General features: G+C 55.3%; 1 protein-coding gene and 1 non-coding gene across 4 annotated transcripts; both read right to left on the bottom strand.

Moving 5' to 3' along the window:
- Nucleotides 1-115: 115 nt before the first annotated feature.
- LOC118713892 lies at nucleotides 116-219 on the bottom strand. The gene has a single exon (XR_004986437.1). It is a non-coding gene; the product is annotated as a U6 spliceosomal RNA (small nuclear RNA).
- A 1,176-nt stretch (nucleotides 220-1,395) lies between these two features.
- On the bottom strand, nucleotides 1,396-14,498 carry SMTNL1 (smoothelin like 1). Of its 3 annotated transcripts, none has more exons than XM_045577408.1 (8): nucleotides 14,344-14,498; nucleotides 8,021-8,730; nucleotides 7,637-7,769; nucleotides 7,478-7,529; nucleotides 6,387-6,545; nucleotides 6,070-6,184; nucleotides 5,815-5,966; nucleotides 1,396-1,595 (listed from the first exon to the last, which is right to left on the bottom strand). In XM_045577408.1, exons 2-8 carry the CDS (start codon nucleotides 8,726-8,728, stop codon nucleotides 1,559-1,561), a joined length of 1,356 nt encoding a protein of 451 aa, XP_045433364.1. In that variant the 5' UTR covers nucleotides 8,729-8,730; nucleotides 14,344-14,498; the 3' UTR covers nucleotides 1,396-1,558. The 3 variants fall into 3 exon arrangements, with proteins under 3 accessions (XP_045433364.1, XP_036282073.1, XP_036282071.1); XM_036426180.2 differs by having other exon boundaries at nucleotides 1,396-1,686; nucleotides 14,344-14,497; XM_036426178.2 differs by lacking the exon at nucleotides 14,344-14,498 and adding an exon at nucleotides 13,424-13,572 and having other exon boundaries at nucleotides 1,396-1,686.
- Between the last annotated feature and the right edge of the window lie 321 nt (nucleotides 14,499-14,819).

Here is a 14,819-nt window from a genome sequence, read left to right as displayed (position 1 = left end):
AAAAACAAGCCACAACTTCAGCCGGAGCTGGAGCTGGAGGGATTAACTAACCGGAAGGAAGACCCTTCTGGGTGTGATGGTTCTGAGTTACAGGAAACTCATCTGCTTTTTTTTGAAAAATATGGAATGCTTCATGAATTTGCGTATCATCTTCGCGAAGGGGCCATGCTAATCTCTGTATCGTTCCAATTTTAGTATATGTCCTGCCAAAGTGAGCACCCATTTGCTTTTAAGAGACAGAAATGTGGGGTATCTTTTTTTTTTTTCTGTCTTTCTTTTTTTTTTTTTTTTAGTATTTTTTATTGATTTTTTACAGAGAGAAAGGGAGAGGGATAGAGAGCCAGAAACATCCATGAGAGAGAATCATCAATCAGCTGCCTCGTGCACACCCCACAACCGGGGATGTGCCCGCAACCAAAGTACATGCCCTTGACCAGAATCGAACCTGGGTCCTTCCAGTCCGCAGGCTGACACTCTTATCTACTGAGCCAAGACGGTTTCGGCGATGTGGGTTATTTTTGAGACCAGGGCTTCATTGTAGGCCCCACTAGCCTACTTTGGGTGTGATTTCTAGAGCATCCATTCCAGCACTGCCCTGGAATTCTCTAACCCAGGAGAAGTGTGGAGAGCGGGAAGAGACAGGAAAAGTGCCACCGCTGGCCGAAAATGTAAGACTTGTTTTTACTCTTTGCCACCACTTACTGAGCGTGTATGTGACAGGCGCCAGGCAAGGCTTTTGCCCATTTAAGTACTTCCTTTAATCCTTACAACGCCTCCCTGAGGTTTGAACTTCTTTTATCCACAACCAGATGGTCAAGAGGTTCAGAGGAGTTAGCTCATGGGCCCAAGGTCACACTGTTGGTTGGTGATGGTGGAACCCAGGCCATCGTCCTTTCCCAAATTCCTTTCATGCCGGTAGAAAATATTGTGACAGCCCTGGCTGGTGTGGCTCGGTGGGTTGGGCATCGTCCTATGTACCAAAAGGTTGCTGGTTTGATTCCCAGGCTGTACATGTCTGGGTTGCAGGCTTGATCCCCCTGAATGGGCGTGCAGGAGGCAGCCAATCGATATATTTCACTCTTACATTGCTGTTCCTCCCTCCTCTCTCCCTTTCCTCTCCAAAAGTCAATTAAAAATGTGCCCGCAACCAAGGTACATGCCCTTGACCGGAATCGAACCTGGGACCTTTCAGTCTGCAGGCCGACGCTCTATCCACTGAGCCAAACTGGTTTCAGCTCTCCAAAAGTCAATTTAAAAAATCTCTGAAAAAAAGAGAGAAGATTGTGTCGGGTGAGGAAATGTCAGCTGAGGAATCCTGGCAGCCAGGGTTAATTGTCCCAGAGAGGGACAGGCTCCCAGCTGGGATAGGGCAGGAGCACTGAGGGCCAGACAGGATTTTACAAAAGTACCTTTAATTCGTTAAGACTGGTACCACCTGCCTTTGCCCAAGCCCCGGCTGGCTCTCTTGTCTCTGGAGCAGAAGGCAGTCCTGGGCCGTGGCTGGGCAGCTGGGCACCCTGCCCACAGGGTCGGTCGGCTCCTCATTTCTTCTTGGTCTTCACCAGGCCCTTCTGCACGAGGCAGCGGTACAGCTCTTGGATGTAGGTGTAGACGCACTTGGAGTCAGGCACTGCCAACCGCACCATGTCATCCACCTCCAGCAGCTGGGCACAGTCGGCCAGTTTCCTGAGAGGCAGAGGAGGGGTGGGGTGAGGACCAGAGCCAAGGTGAAGAACATGGGAGCCAGGGGAAGGGGTGGGGGCAGCCCAGCACGGATGGATTGTGTGTTGGAGATGGGAGTCATCTAGGCCAGCTGTCCCAGTGCACAGATGAGCAAGCTGGGGTCCGGATGGAGTCAAAACTGACACTCGGCCTGATCTGATTCCAGAGCCCACTGTCTTCATTGCACGGTGGCCTCACGTGGGCCGGGACCCCCTGGTCTTCAGGTCTGCATTAACCTGCCCTTCTCACACACTCCTGTATCTGTCCTCTGGAAGGCCAAGCTCCTCCAGGAGAGTTTAAAGGACAGAACCCCAGCCGAAACCGGTTTGGATCAGTGGATAGAGCCTGCGGACTGAAAGGTCCCGGGTTCGATTCCGGCCAAGGGCATGTACCTTGGTTGCTGGCACATCCCCAGAAGGGGGTATGCAAGAGGCAGCTGGTCAATGATTCTCTCTCATTGATGTTTCTAACTTTTTTTAAAAAAATATATTTTATTGATTTTGTACAGAGAGGAAGGGAGAGAGATAGAGAGTTAGAAACATTGATGAGAGAATCATCGATCAGCTGCCTCTTGCACACCCCCTACTGGGGATGTGCCCACAACCAAGGTACATGCCCTTGACCGGAATCGAACCCGGGACCCTTCAGTCCCCAAGCCGACGCTCTATCCATTGAGCCAAACTGGTCTCGGCTGATGTTTCTAACTTTCTATCCCTCTCTCTTCCTCTCTGTAAAAAAAAAAAAAAAAAAAAAAAAAAAATCAATAGAATATATTTAAAAAAAAATAAAGGACAGAACCCCAATCCTAGTTAGAATGATGGCTTATAGCTGAACCATCTCCATCTTCATCCCGTCTCCGTATAATTGCTGAGGGGATTCAGCACTCGACGAAACCCAAACGTCCCTGCTCTAAGATTAATTGGCATTCTCGTGGCAGAAGACAGTACTCCAACACATGCAATAGGTGGTACATCAGACGGTGAGAGGCAAGGAAGGGAGGCCGGGGACGTTCCTGTGTTGACAGTATGTTTAGAAGGGTGCTCAGGGAAGGTCTCTTGGGGGAGAGTAAATCATGTCCAGATCTTGGACGCGGATGCCAGGCAGCAGAATAGCACGTTCCAAAGGCCCCGAGGCAGGTGTGCTTGATGCGTGTGAGGGGCTGCATGGAGGTCAGTCCTCTCTTTCTGTCTCCCCAGCTGCCCTTGGTGGCTTTGCGAAGGCTGATAATCTGAGCTCACCACTGTTGGGGCCTTGCGCCCATGGGCCAGGAGCTTTATCAAGCGCTTCCCCTTGAACTGTCTCACTCACACCTCCCCTCCATCCTCGGCCCGCAGAGGAGGGGCTGGACACGCGGAGCAGTTTGATCATTTGCCCAAGGTTGAAGGGAGTGATACGGCTGGGGCTCGGCCCCAGGCTGGCCTGACGCCCCTGGCATCCGTGCCCTGAAGCCAGGCCTCCGCAGCCGCAGCCTGCCAAGCCACGTGGGTGCTGGCAGTAGGAGAAACCAGGGTCCCAGCAGAAATCCTCCCTTGGGGCTGAGACAGCTGGGCCGAAACGCGAGCCGGACTGGCCTAGGTGCCGGGGGAGGAGCGCAGACGGGAGGATTTCGAAGAATGGGACCGGCTCCCTGCAGCCCATGCAGCGACCGCGGGTTCTGGGTGTGGGTCTCCCTGCACAGGAGCTGGGGGCCAGGCTTCTCCAGCAGCACAGCTGGAAGTCCTCCCCTCGGTCAGGACTTCACAGGAATCAGAGGGGAGTTCTACGCGGGCGGTAAGGTGCCAGGGCCCTGGCAGGGGCCAACTTAGTTGGCACATTTAATCTTCACTCGAACCCATAAGGGTGGTTAAGTCAGCTGCCGAGGGTGACAGAGCTAGGGAGGCAGGATTCACACTCGGCACCTCAACCTCTATTCCCCACCCTCCATCCCCATGGTCCCTGCCTCATCCTCCCCTTCACCCTGCTGTCGGATGCCTCCTGTCAGCTCGTCATCCTTACCGAGCCTTCCTTCTGCCTTCCTGTGGCTCTGCCTGGCGTGGAACCAAGGCGAGGCAGCTGCCAGGGGAGGGCAATGCCTCGTGCCCCACAGGCCAGGGACCCCTGGCCAGGGCGGAGCTGTGCACCCTTCTTTTTTTTTTTTTAAAAAAAAATATATATATAATTGATTTTTTCACAGAGCGGAAGGGAGAGGGTCAGAGAGCCAGAAACATCAATGAGAGAGAAACATAGATCAGCTGCCTCTTGCACACCCCCTACTGGTGTGTGCACACCCCGCAACCAAGGTACATGCCCTTGACCGGAATCGAACCCGGAACCTTTCAGTCCGCAGGCCAACACTCTATCCACTGAGCCAGACCGGTTTCGGCTGCGCGAAACTTCTGAGGCTCGTGTGGAGCTCTCAGTCCTGACTAGGAGTTCACTTTCCAATCTCAGTTCTGCCTCAGCCCTCCTGTCCCACCCTGGGATGTCACGAAACATCTCCACATCTGGGATGTACACTCTGGGATGCTGTGAGGCGTGAACAGGATAAGCCAAGGGAAGCACTTAGAAGCACACCCGACAGACAGCCCCTCTCAATCCATGTGCCTTGTCATCGTCCTTAAAGGTGTTTCTGAGCCGCTGAGCCCCCACCCAGGCACACATCCCTTCCCTTGGTGGGATAATGTGGAACTGGAAGGAACCTTCCGGACCATCAACGGGTGGTCCTCAGTGGCACTCCAGGTGCCCTAGGGCCCATGGACATGCCCAAGGGATCCTCTTGGGAAGGGAGGTTGGGCATTAAGCTCCAGGAATCCTCCGACCTAAAAAGATTCTCCTTTAATTTGTTTTTCATGGAATACTTTGGGAAATCTGTTGAGGGTGGGGGGGGGGTGGGGAAAGCACCCGCCGAAAGCACAGATTAATATCCAAAGCTCTCGTTTTGCGGATGGGGACACGCAGGCCTAGAGAGGGGGAGGCTGCTGTCCCAGGCTTCCCTGTAGCCCGGTGGCCAGGCCTGCACAGGACCGGAGGGCTCAGCCTCTCAGACGTGGGGCCTGCTGACACCGGCTGTGACCTCTCCCCTGTCCCGGGCTTTAGAAGTGCCCCCAGGGTCACAGACATTTGGGGTACCCACTCATGGCCAGAGTTGCCCTCACTGGCCACGGCCTCTGCACAGTCCCGCCTCTGCCAGGTGGCTCGGAAGCCTCTCCCTGGGACAGGAGAAAACAGGCGCTCCTGGCGGGAGCTCCTTGGAGTCCTGAGGCCTCAGGAAGCGGTCAGGCCTTGGTGGGCACAGACGTCTGGCTCTCGTGCTTTGGTGGTGGGAGCGCCGCCCTGGCCCCCACTCAGCAGTCGTATCTGCCTCTCACTCAGGTTCTTCCTTGGGCCACTCTGTTCCTCACACGCCTCCTGCCTTTCCAGGCCCACCCAGGTCTCCATCCCTCACCACTGCCGGCCCCCAGCTGTGTGCGTCTCCGGAACAAACCCTCCTTCCGGTTCCAAAGTGAAACACACCTTCACAGCTGTGGTCTCGTTCATTACGATACAGGAGCAGCAGCTAGGAGGACTCTTTAAAAGTGCCTTCTGGGTGCGAGGTACTGTCATAGGGACTTTCCCAGTCATTTACTTAATTCTCAGGACAGCCCTGCAGCAGAGGAAACCTCGAGCCCATTTTAAAGATCGGAATATGAGGCTCAGAGAGGTGAAGGCCCACGATGACGCAGCCCACAAATGGCCGAGTCAGAACCTGACCCCAAATCCCCGTACCACCCTGTCTGAAACAGCAGGCCTGTCCCCCCTTCACTCTCCCTCCCCCTTTTCTACCCCTCCCCTGCTGGCGCTGTCTTTATGGCACCTATTCCTCCTGGGCATGATATTTGGTATGTGCGTGCGTGTTAAGGATCTCTCTCCCTCTGGACTCTAGGCTGCAGGGCAAGCAGGGATTTTGCCAATTCACCCGCTGCTCTGGCCTGAAACAGATCCTGGTGATCAAATGCTGTGGGCTACACCAAGGTGTGGCCACATTCCGGGACCCCCGTGGGTGATGTAGCGCCCCCTTTAGGCCTTGGGCACCGAGCCCGTCCCCTCGGGCTCAGGGTCCGGGCCGGGGCTTACTCTGCCGTGGAGAAGGCCAGGGTGAAGTTGTGCCGGCGCTTGGTGGGGTCCAGCTCGGCGTAGTCGAAGGCGTCGGGGAAGAACTTGTGGATGAGGGCGCAGAAGGCCATGCCGCTGCTCCAGCTGGACGAGAAGTTCTGGATGTCCACGTGCTGCGGGCGGCGGGAAGGGGCGGCCTCCGTGAGCCTCCACCCCGGGCTCTGCACCCCGCAGCCCTCCCAGCTCTGCGCCCGGGAAGGCCTGGCCCGCGCCCACCTCGTAGTTTCTCGTCATGGCCCGGCACCACTCCAACAGCATGTTCTTGACACTGCCAATGGCCGCCCCGGCTGCCTTGGTGTTCCGGAACAGGGCCGTGGGGCCCGAGGCTGCCCTGTGGGGAGGGATGGAGAAGGCCGGGCGGGCGGGAGAGGTGGGAGGCCACCCAGAGGGCCCTCAGGGAGGAGCCCCAGCTCTCCCCACCTCCCCGCCACCCTCAGTCAGCCCTCCCACCTTGGCCTGGACTGTTCCCAGCCCCTGAGGCCTCCATCCTACCAACCCACGGCCTGGGAAAGCCCAGCCCAGCCGCTCCCTACCCTCCAAACTTGTCCACGATGGCTTTGCGGTTCTGGGCTCGGGCCCCCCGGGGCCGGGCAGGGGCTGTCACCCTGCGTTCCGGTGCCTTCTCCTTCTTCTTCTCCTGTGAGGGAGGGGGCTCCGTGGGACTCTGGGGCACCTCGCTGGGTGAAGACTCACTATGCAGAAAGGCGCAGAGACCAATAAGAGGGCTGGGACCAGTCAGCACAGGGTCTTGGGAAGGGGTGGGAGCGGGCTGGGGTTGGGGGTCCCTGCAGTCCAGAGGGGCATGGACAGTTGGGGCACCCACTTTTGGCACTGGAAAGGGCTGGAAGGAATAGCGAGGCTCTGGCCTGAGTTTGAAGCCCGGCTTTGCCTCTTATTTGCTGTGTGATCTTGGCACTGCTCCTGCAACTTCTCTGAGCCCCAGCTTCCTCGTCTGACAAGATGGCCCTCAGGCTTGAGTAAGAAGGGGAATTCAGAGCCTGCCATGGAACTACGTGATCACTCAGTGAGTATATCTTTCTCTAAGAAAGTAACACAGAGGTGGATCTCAGGTCCAAATAAAGGAAGATCCTTCCAATGACTGAAGTTGGGCAGTTACAGCTCTCATTTTCTCCAGCACCCACTGGGCACCAGGCACTGTGCTCAGTGCTTTATACACATATGATCTAAGCCTCACACGGGTCCTACGAGGGCGGAACAGTTACTGCACCCACGTCACACATGAAGAGAGGCCAAGAGACATGGCCAAGGTCACACGGCTGGTAAGTGGCAGAGTCGTCCAAACTTGGGCTTTCTGCTCATGCTCTGTATAAGGTGCTGGCACCATGGAAACATGCTGAGCGGCAAGATGAGGGCCTCAATAAGGCCTGCCAGGGATGCCGAGAGGCCAGGGATGGAGGGGAACAGGGGGGACCAGCTGTGCTGATGCTCCCTGGCCTCCAAGCCCTGGCTCATTCAGCTTCCTGGGCTCTGCCCTGGGAAAGGCACCGAAGACCAGGAATCCTGGAATTCTCCAGGCCAAGTCCTGGGGAGGCCCAGGCCCAGGCCCAGCTGAGGGGGGCTGGAGTTAGGGAGATTTGGAGCCGGGCCCCGGGTTGGGCATTACCTGGCTGAGGGACTGGTCTCTCCGGAAGCTGCGGTGTCTGGGCCCAGCCCCTCTGCAGGAAAGGAGCAGGGGGAGGGAGGTGAGTCCTCCATGCCCCCTCCCTGCACGCCCTCCAGGAGAGCCCCTGCAGCAGCCTGTGGGCTCCTGGCTCTCACTCACCTGGGCTGAGGCCTTGACCCTCCTCCGTGGGGCTCTCGGGCCATTCCTCGGGGGAGCTGGGACACACCCCTGCCCCTTCCTCCGACTCTTTCTCCACACCCTGGTCCTGCTCTTCATTGGGACCGCCTGACTCCTGGAACCGACATGATCTGGATGAGCTCATGGTCACACAAGCGCTTGCCCAGGGCTTTGTGAGGGCTCTCCAGAAAGATCTGCAAGGCAGCCTGGACACGGCGCAGCAGCCCCCTCCCCAGGCGCTTGATATCCACGGGAGGAAGACTGGACTTCCCCCAGGAAATAGAACTCAGGGGCCTTGCTTCTCTGGGGGCAGGGGATTCCTGAGCATTGTGGGGCCTCCTCCCTCCTCTCCCCTGCCTCACTCACCACCTCCTCCCTCGGGCCGCTCTCCTGTGGCTCAGCCTGGGCCTCATCTTCCAGAGCAGCTTTCTTCTCAGAGTCCGACGTGGCCTCTGGGGCACTGGCTTTCGCCTGGGCTTCAGCCTTGGGCTCCTCCGTCTCGGCGCTCTCCTCCCGAGAGGCTGGCGTGGCCTCCTGCTCCCCATCAGCCTCCGTGGACCCAGCCCCAGCCCCAGCCCCAGCCCCAGCCTCCTGCTCGGCAGCGCCCTGCTTCAGCTCAGCCTTGGCCTGGTCCTCCGCATCGGCTTTCTCCCTGGGTTCGGGCGTGTCCGCTTTCTCCTCAGCCTTCTGCTTCTCCGTGGCCAACACCGTCCCCGCCTTTCCCTCGGCCTCCTTGGGTTCAGAGTTGGTCTCTTCTTTCCCACCCGTCACCTCCCGAGGAGCCTCTTTGGTCTCTTCCTGCCCACGGTCCTCCTTTGGAGGTTCAGCCTCCACCTTGGACTCCACCTTGACCTCGTCCAACCCGTTGGCTTCCCCCTGGAATTCCGCTGACGCGCCACCCTCCGCTGGAGCTCGTTCCTGCTCTCCTGCCCCATCCGGAGGCCCCTCTGCAGCGGTGCTGGTGCCTTTGGCCTCCTTTCCCGCAGAGGTGTCACCTCCTGGCGTCCCTGGGGTCCCTGGGGTTGGGGAGACAGTGGTCCCATCCTCACAGGGCTTCCCTTCCTTCTGCTCCATCTCTGGGAAGAGAAGACAAGCAGGCCTGGTCACGCCCCATCCTGCATGAGGTGGGAGCCCGCCCTCAGACAGCGCTGGCCAGGAGTCTGGAGGCTTGGGCTTCAGTGCTGGGTGCCCCCTACGTGGACATGTGACCAGAGCATCCACTTCCCTGGGGTAAAATGAAGGGACAGAGTGCTGCTTCCCCAGAGGTGGGGAGTGGGCCACGCCGACTTAATGTTGGCTGGTGTCCACCTACTTGCCCTTTGCAGATTGTGGCTTGGGCTTTAAAGAACAGTAGGTCATGCCCTGGCCAGTGTTTCTCAGCGGTTAGAGCATCGGTCAGTGCACTGAAGTGTCATGGGTTTGATTCTGGTCAAGGACACATATGTGGGATGCAGGGTATATGGAGAGGCAACCAATCTGTGTATCTCTCTCACATCAATGTTCTCTCTCTCTTGTCCCTTCTCTCTCTCTCTCTCTCCCTCTCCCTCTCCCTCTCCCTCTCCCTCCCCCTTTCCACTCTAAAAATCAATGGAAAACCCTAGATGGTTTGACTCAGTGGATAGACTGTCAGCCTGCAAACTGAAAGGTCCCAGGCTCCATTACGGTCAAGGGCACATGTCTGCGTCCTGGGCTCAATCCCCAGTGGGGGACTTGCAGGAGGAAGCTGATCCATGATTCTCTCTCATCATGAATGTTTCTGTCTCTCCCTCTTCCTTCCTCTCTGAAATCAATAAAAATATATTTAAAAAACACACACAGATGTATTAAAAATAAATAAATAAAAATAAAAAGCAATGGAAAAAATATCCTCAGGGGATGATTAACAACAGCAACAAAAGAATATTAGGTCACATAATGCCTTTTAAATAATTTTTGCTTCTCTCTTTTTTTTTTTTTAATCCTCACTTGAGGACATACTTAGAGAGAGAGAGAGAGAGAGAGAGAGAGAGAGAGAGGAGAGAGAGAGAGAGAGAGAGAGAGAGAGAGAGAGAGCAGAGAGATAAATCGATGTGAGAGAGAAACATTGATTGGTTGCTTTCCATACATATCGACCAGGGATGGAACCCGCAACACAGGTATGTGCACTGACTGGGCATTGAACTAACAGCCTTTCAGTGCATAGGATGATGCTTGGGTGGTTACAATTCCACACTAGCATTCTGGAACAGTGATGGAGCGAGCCTCAGGCGCAGAGCCCAAAGCAGAAAGGAGCAGTTAGACAGGGTTTAATAATACTGTTTTGTCTCCACTGCTTCCATTTCCAATCTATATATATAAAAGCTCAGTGACCGGAACGGCAGAACAACCAGAATGACCAATGGCTATGGTGCACACTGCGCAGCCAACAGCCTGATCTGGTCTCCCATCGGAACCCCTGCACCAGCCCGGCTCTCTATTGGCCCCCAACACCCTGATCAGGGGTGGGGCCAGCCGGCCAACTGCCTGTGCCACCCCCCCTCCACCAACCCCCATTAGGGGGGGCCAGATGGACCCCACCCGTGCATGAATTCATGCACCAGGCCTATAGTAATGATATAATGTTTTTTTTGTTTTTTTTTTTTTAAACAACAACCACCACCACCCACATTTATTGAATTTACAGATAAGTTAGTTCAGAGGAAGACATTCAGGAAAGCAGAGGGTACAGATAGCACTAAATCAGGGAGGTGGTATAAGGGTGCCTGAAGTTTGGGGATCCCTGGGCCCGCTGGTCTCAGCCTCTACCAGCTCTGCCAGCCTCTGGTTCTCGGAAAAGGTGAGCCTGGGCATGGAAGAGTCTCCTTTGGCAAAGAATAGAAATGACTCTCAGGGAAATGTGATCCTTCAACTGCCTGGGCTTGGTGAGGGGAGGGAGGTTATGACACCTAACTTGGGGTTTCCTATTCAAGTACTGTATGTACTCTAGGATCTGCAATAACAGGTGGATGGGGAGTTTGGGGCCAGCTCCTTCATCGCCCTGCCCTTCTGAGGGGTCTGTTGACAAAGAAATCAACCCCCAAATAGTGTTCAGGCCATGACTCAACCAGTAAGAAAAGCAGACACTCCTGTCACTGGCTAAAAATACCTCCTGCCCTCCGCAATGCCATCCTTCTGGATGAGAGGGCACCTGGGTAATTGGGACAGAGGCAGGACAGGCAGAGGGGGGCCAGGGCTCTGTTCTCGGGTCTTACTGCCCCAGACCAGGGTCCTGGGGTCCCTGTTCTCGTGCCCACTGCTTCCTAGGAAGCAGGTGGAATTGGCAAAGGTGTTCACACTGTCCTAGTGCTGCCCCTACCACCAGAGTCCTTCATGGTTCAGCTGCTCCAGCATGTGTTAGCGGGGACACGTGAGCCAAGACATTGAGCTGGCCTTGACCCCCATCTCCTAGTCACTCACTCTGAGACCTGGGCGAGTCCCTTTGCCTCTCCGAGCCTCAGTTTCTACCAATAATGACATGATGGGTCTAGATAAGTTTTCCCAAACTGTGTTCTGTGGAAAATTAGGGTCCACTAAGACATTAATAAGGGCTGAGGGGTTTAGTCTCTGGCTAAGGTTGTTTCAGAATCTAAACTTTACCCTTTTAAACTATGCAACTTCATGAGCACTTAGATACCCCATAGTAAAGAAACCTTAACTTGGCTTAGCCTTATTTAACTAACTTTTCTCCAAACCTATTTAAAAAAAAAATATTTTTATTGATTTCAGACAGGAAGAGGGGGAGAGAGACAGAAACATCAGTGGTGAAAGAGAATGCTTGATCAGCTGCCTCCTGCATGCCCCACACTGGGGATCGAGCCACAACCCAGGCACACGCCCTGACTGAAATCGAACCTGGGACCCTTCAGTCTGCAGGCTGATGCTCTATCCACTGAGCCAAACCATCTAGGGCTCCCCAAACCTCTTTGACCATGAATTTTTTCTTGCTTTCTTTTATTTTTTGCTGTTTTTCCTGAAGCGCCTACTCCTTGAGCAATGCCTTGCTTAGCAGAAGAAAGTATGGCCCAGCCTGGTCTACATGGCCCGCATAACCCCTCACTGCCCTGCGCTCTTGCTTGGGAGGTGGTACAGAGTAGTGGTGAAGATTGTGACTCAGGAGTCTTCCTACGATGGGACCCCAGCTCCCACTGGGTGCTAATTGTGTGACCTTGAGCAAGCTACCTGCCCGTCTGGTGTTTTGATTTTCGGAGGTAAAAATAGGTCTCGCTGCATAGGGATGGTGAGCGTTAAGGAAGCACTCTGCATAGGAAGCACTCTGAAACCTGCCTGCTGGGGAGGGCACCCTCAGCACGCATCAGCTGGGACTGTGTAGGTTGTCCTCCTCCCAGCCATGTACCAGATTAAGGCCCTGACCCAGCCGTGAGGGCATTTAGCCTTGAAGGCAAAGAGAACTGAAGGCCAGTAAGTTGGTCACCAGCCCTTTTTAGACCTCAAAGTGTGGTAGTAATGGGCTAAGACATAGCAAAGTGCTGCACCCATTTTTCTCTTCATCTACATGCTACACCCTCGGGGTGGTGGAGGGGAAGGACAGGTGTACACACACACACACACACACACACACACCTCAGCCATGCTGCGTGTTCATCATCACCTCTGCTTTTCCACCCTCCAGGCTTGTCATAAATAGATAAGAGTGAAGAAACTCAGAAACACCTCACCCCCAGCACGAACAACTCTGGAGCAGCTTATAGCTCACATAGCACCCTGCTTTACCTTGCTGGTTCCCCCCTCTAGCCCTTGGGAACAGGCAGGATGGGCCCCAGGGTACAATTAGGAATTCAAAGCTGGGGCAGGAGAAGTCCCTTGAGTAAAGTCACAGGACAATTAAATGGCCAACCCGTACCTGGAACCCAGGTCTCCTGACAAGTAGCTGGAGCCTGAACCACAGTGGCTGCTCCCACCAGGTGCGCAGCCAGAGTCCTTCAAAGGCTCCAGCCCAGCCGAAACTGATTTGGCTCAGTGGACAAAGCATCAGCCTGCGGACTGAAGGTCCCGGGTTCGATCCCGGTCAAGGGCATGTACCTTGGTTGCGGGCACATCCCCGGTAGGGTGTGTGCAGGAGGCAGCTGATCGATGATCCTCTCTCACCGATGTTTCTAGCTCTCTATCCCTCTCTCTTCCTCTCTGTAAAAAAAAAAAAAAAAAAGGCTCCAGCCCAGTGTGCGGGGCCTCTCGCTGATGGGTGAGGACAGTCAGACGTGGCTGAGGAGTTGGGCTCTCTCTTTTCATCCTTCCTCTCTACTTCCTTTCCTCCTTCCTCCCTCGGGAAGCCTTCCTAGCAGGCCTGCCCTGCAGACAGTTCCTCTCCCCTTCCTGTTGCTCTTGGCAGATGGGAAGGAAAAGAACCCAGGAGCCCCAGTTCCAAGCCTCAGATGGTGCTGATGACATTGGATGGTTCTGCTGACACCGTCAGACCCACCGTCACCCATCTGCCTTCCGGCGGTCCTGAGGCCACTCCTAGCTGCTTAGAGAGTCCGCCACCCGGCCCACCTGAGCCAGTGAGCCCCTCTGCCCAGCAGGCCTCCAGTGGATGGCCACCTGCAGGCTGCTCGGTAGGTGATCTCAGGTTGCCCAGCACCCCCGAGGCTGAGTCCTTGAGCTCTGGCATCTAAAAAGAAGCCTGGATTTCTCCAACGCTGGGGCCCTGCTTGGAGGCTGCTGCCCTTGGGATGTGGGAGAGGGGTTGGCAGATAAAGGGGGGCCCCTTAGAAAGGAGCCCAGGGCTTCTCTTACCTGGGGGGCCTCTGCCCGGGGCCTGGGGAGCTGTCTCCTTCTTCTAGCTGAGCACCTCACGCCTGGCTGCCAGAGGCCTCTAGCCCCCAGTACTTCTGTCCCTGCCCCCTCCACCTTCCACCCTCCTTCCACCCCACCCCCATTTCCAGAGCCTTGGGTCTCCGAAGAGTATTGTTTACGGCCCTGTTGGTACAACACTGTCCCCTGCCCTGGGAGGCTCAGATTTCCCAGGGAGATCTGACAGGTGGCACCTCTCAATCATAGTGCTTGTGCCTCCTGCCCTGACCCCCGCCAGCAGCATGCATTCTCTGGTCGTCTTTCTTCCCAGCGTACTTGCCTGGCCCCGGAGACCCGGAACACCATCTGCAGGCCCATTTGGATGGTCCCCAGCCCTCTGGCCTCCCCTGTTCATCCAGAGCCCAGGCTCGGCCTCCTCTGCCCCGCCCCCTACCTTGTGTCTTTAAATAGTCAGTCCCTTTTACTCTTCCTCAGACAAAAGCAGCTGCTGGAGGGTGGGCTAAGGAGGGAGCCAGGAGGACAGCTGCTGTCCGGACTATACTGGGGTGTCTTGGAAGTCTCCGGGCTCACACCGGGCAGAGATTTGGAGGGGGGAGGGGCAGGGGGAGAAGACTGATGGGCCAAGGAGATGGATCCCCGGGCTTAGAGTTTAGGAACACAAAGCTGAGCTCCAGTTTTGAGTGAAGTGACATTTTTTTGTACTGAATCTAGATTTTGTTCAGAAAAACCAAGCCCATCGTTACCTTCTCTCTATGTCCTATGAGAGGCACTACTTTTTGGAAAATGTGTGCAGAGCATTCCCCGCCTCCCTGTCCCCCCTCTCCTACCCACGCACACAACTTAGGAAGCTTGTGGCTCCCCCAGTCCCCACTCCCGGCCCCCACCACTTCAGCCACACTGACCTCCTTCCTGTTCCTTAAATAAATTGATTCCTTGCCACACGCAGGAGTGTAACCTTTTTGCTTTTGCTCTTTGCAAGACTAGCTCCTTCTCGTTCTTCTGCTCGCAGCTCTAATTCCATTTCCTCAGAGAGGGCTCTGTGACCTTCAGTTCCACGCCATCGTTTCAGCCTGTTTCATTTTCTTCTTACTATTTATTGGGATCCAAATTTACCTTATTATCTGACTCTCATTAGACTCTAAGCTCTCTGAGGCAGGGACTGTGTGTACTCTGCTCGTGGCGGTATGCCCAGGAACTAGCAAATTGCCTGGTTCACATGAGGTGCTCAATATATTGAATACAGGAGCTAATTACTTAGTTAATAGAAGTTGGGGATTGGAACTTGGGGGCCTGTGCTTGGGGTGACCTGAAAGCGATGTGTGGGTACCAATGCTGGACAGTTCAATATTGATGGTTGTTGGCAGTCTCCAGTATTGAG

Source organism: Pipistrellus kuhlii, unplaced genomic scaffold (genome assembly GCF_014108245.1).
Source record: "Pipistrellus kuhlii isolate mPipKuh1 unplaced genomic scaffold, mPipKuh1.p scaffold_m20_p_9, whole genome shotgun sequence".
Taxonomy (NCBI): Eukaryota; Metazoa; Chordata; class Mammalia; order Chiroptera; family Vespertilionidae; genus Pipistrellus; species Pipistrellus kuhlii.
This window is presented reverse-complemented; position numbering and strand designations above follow the sequence as displayed.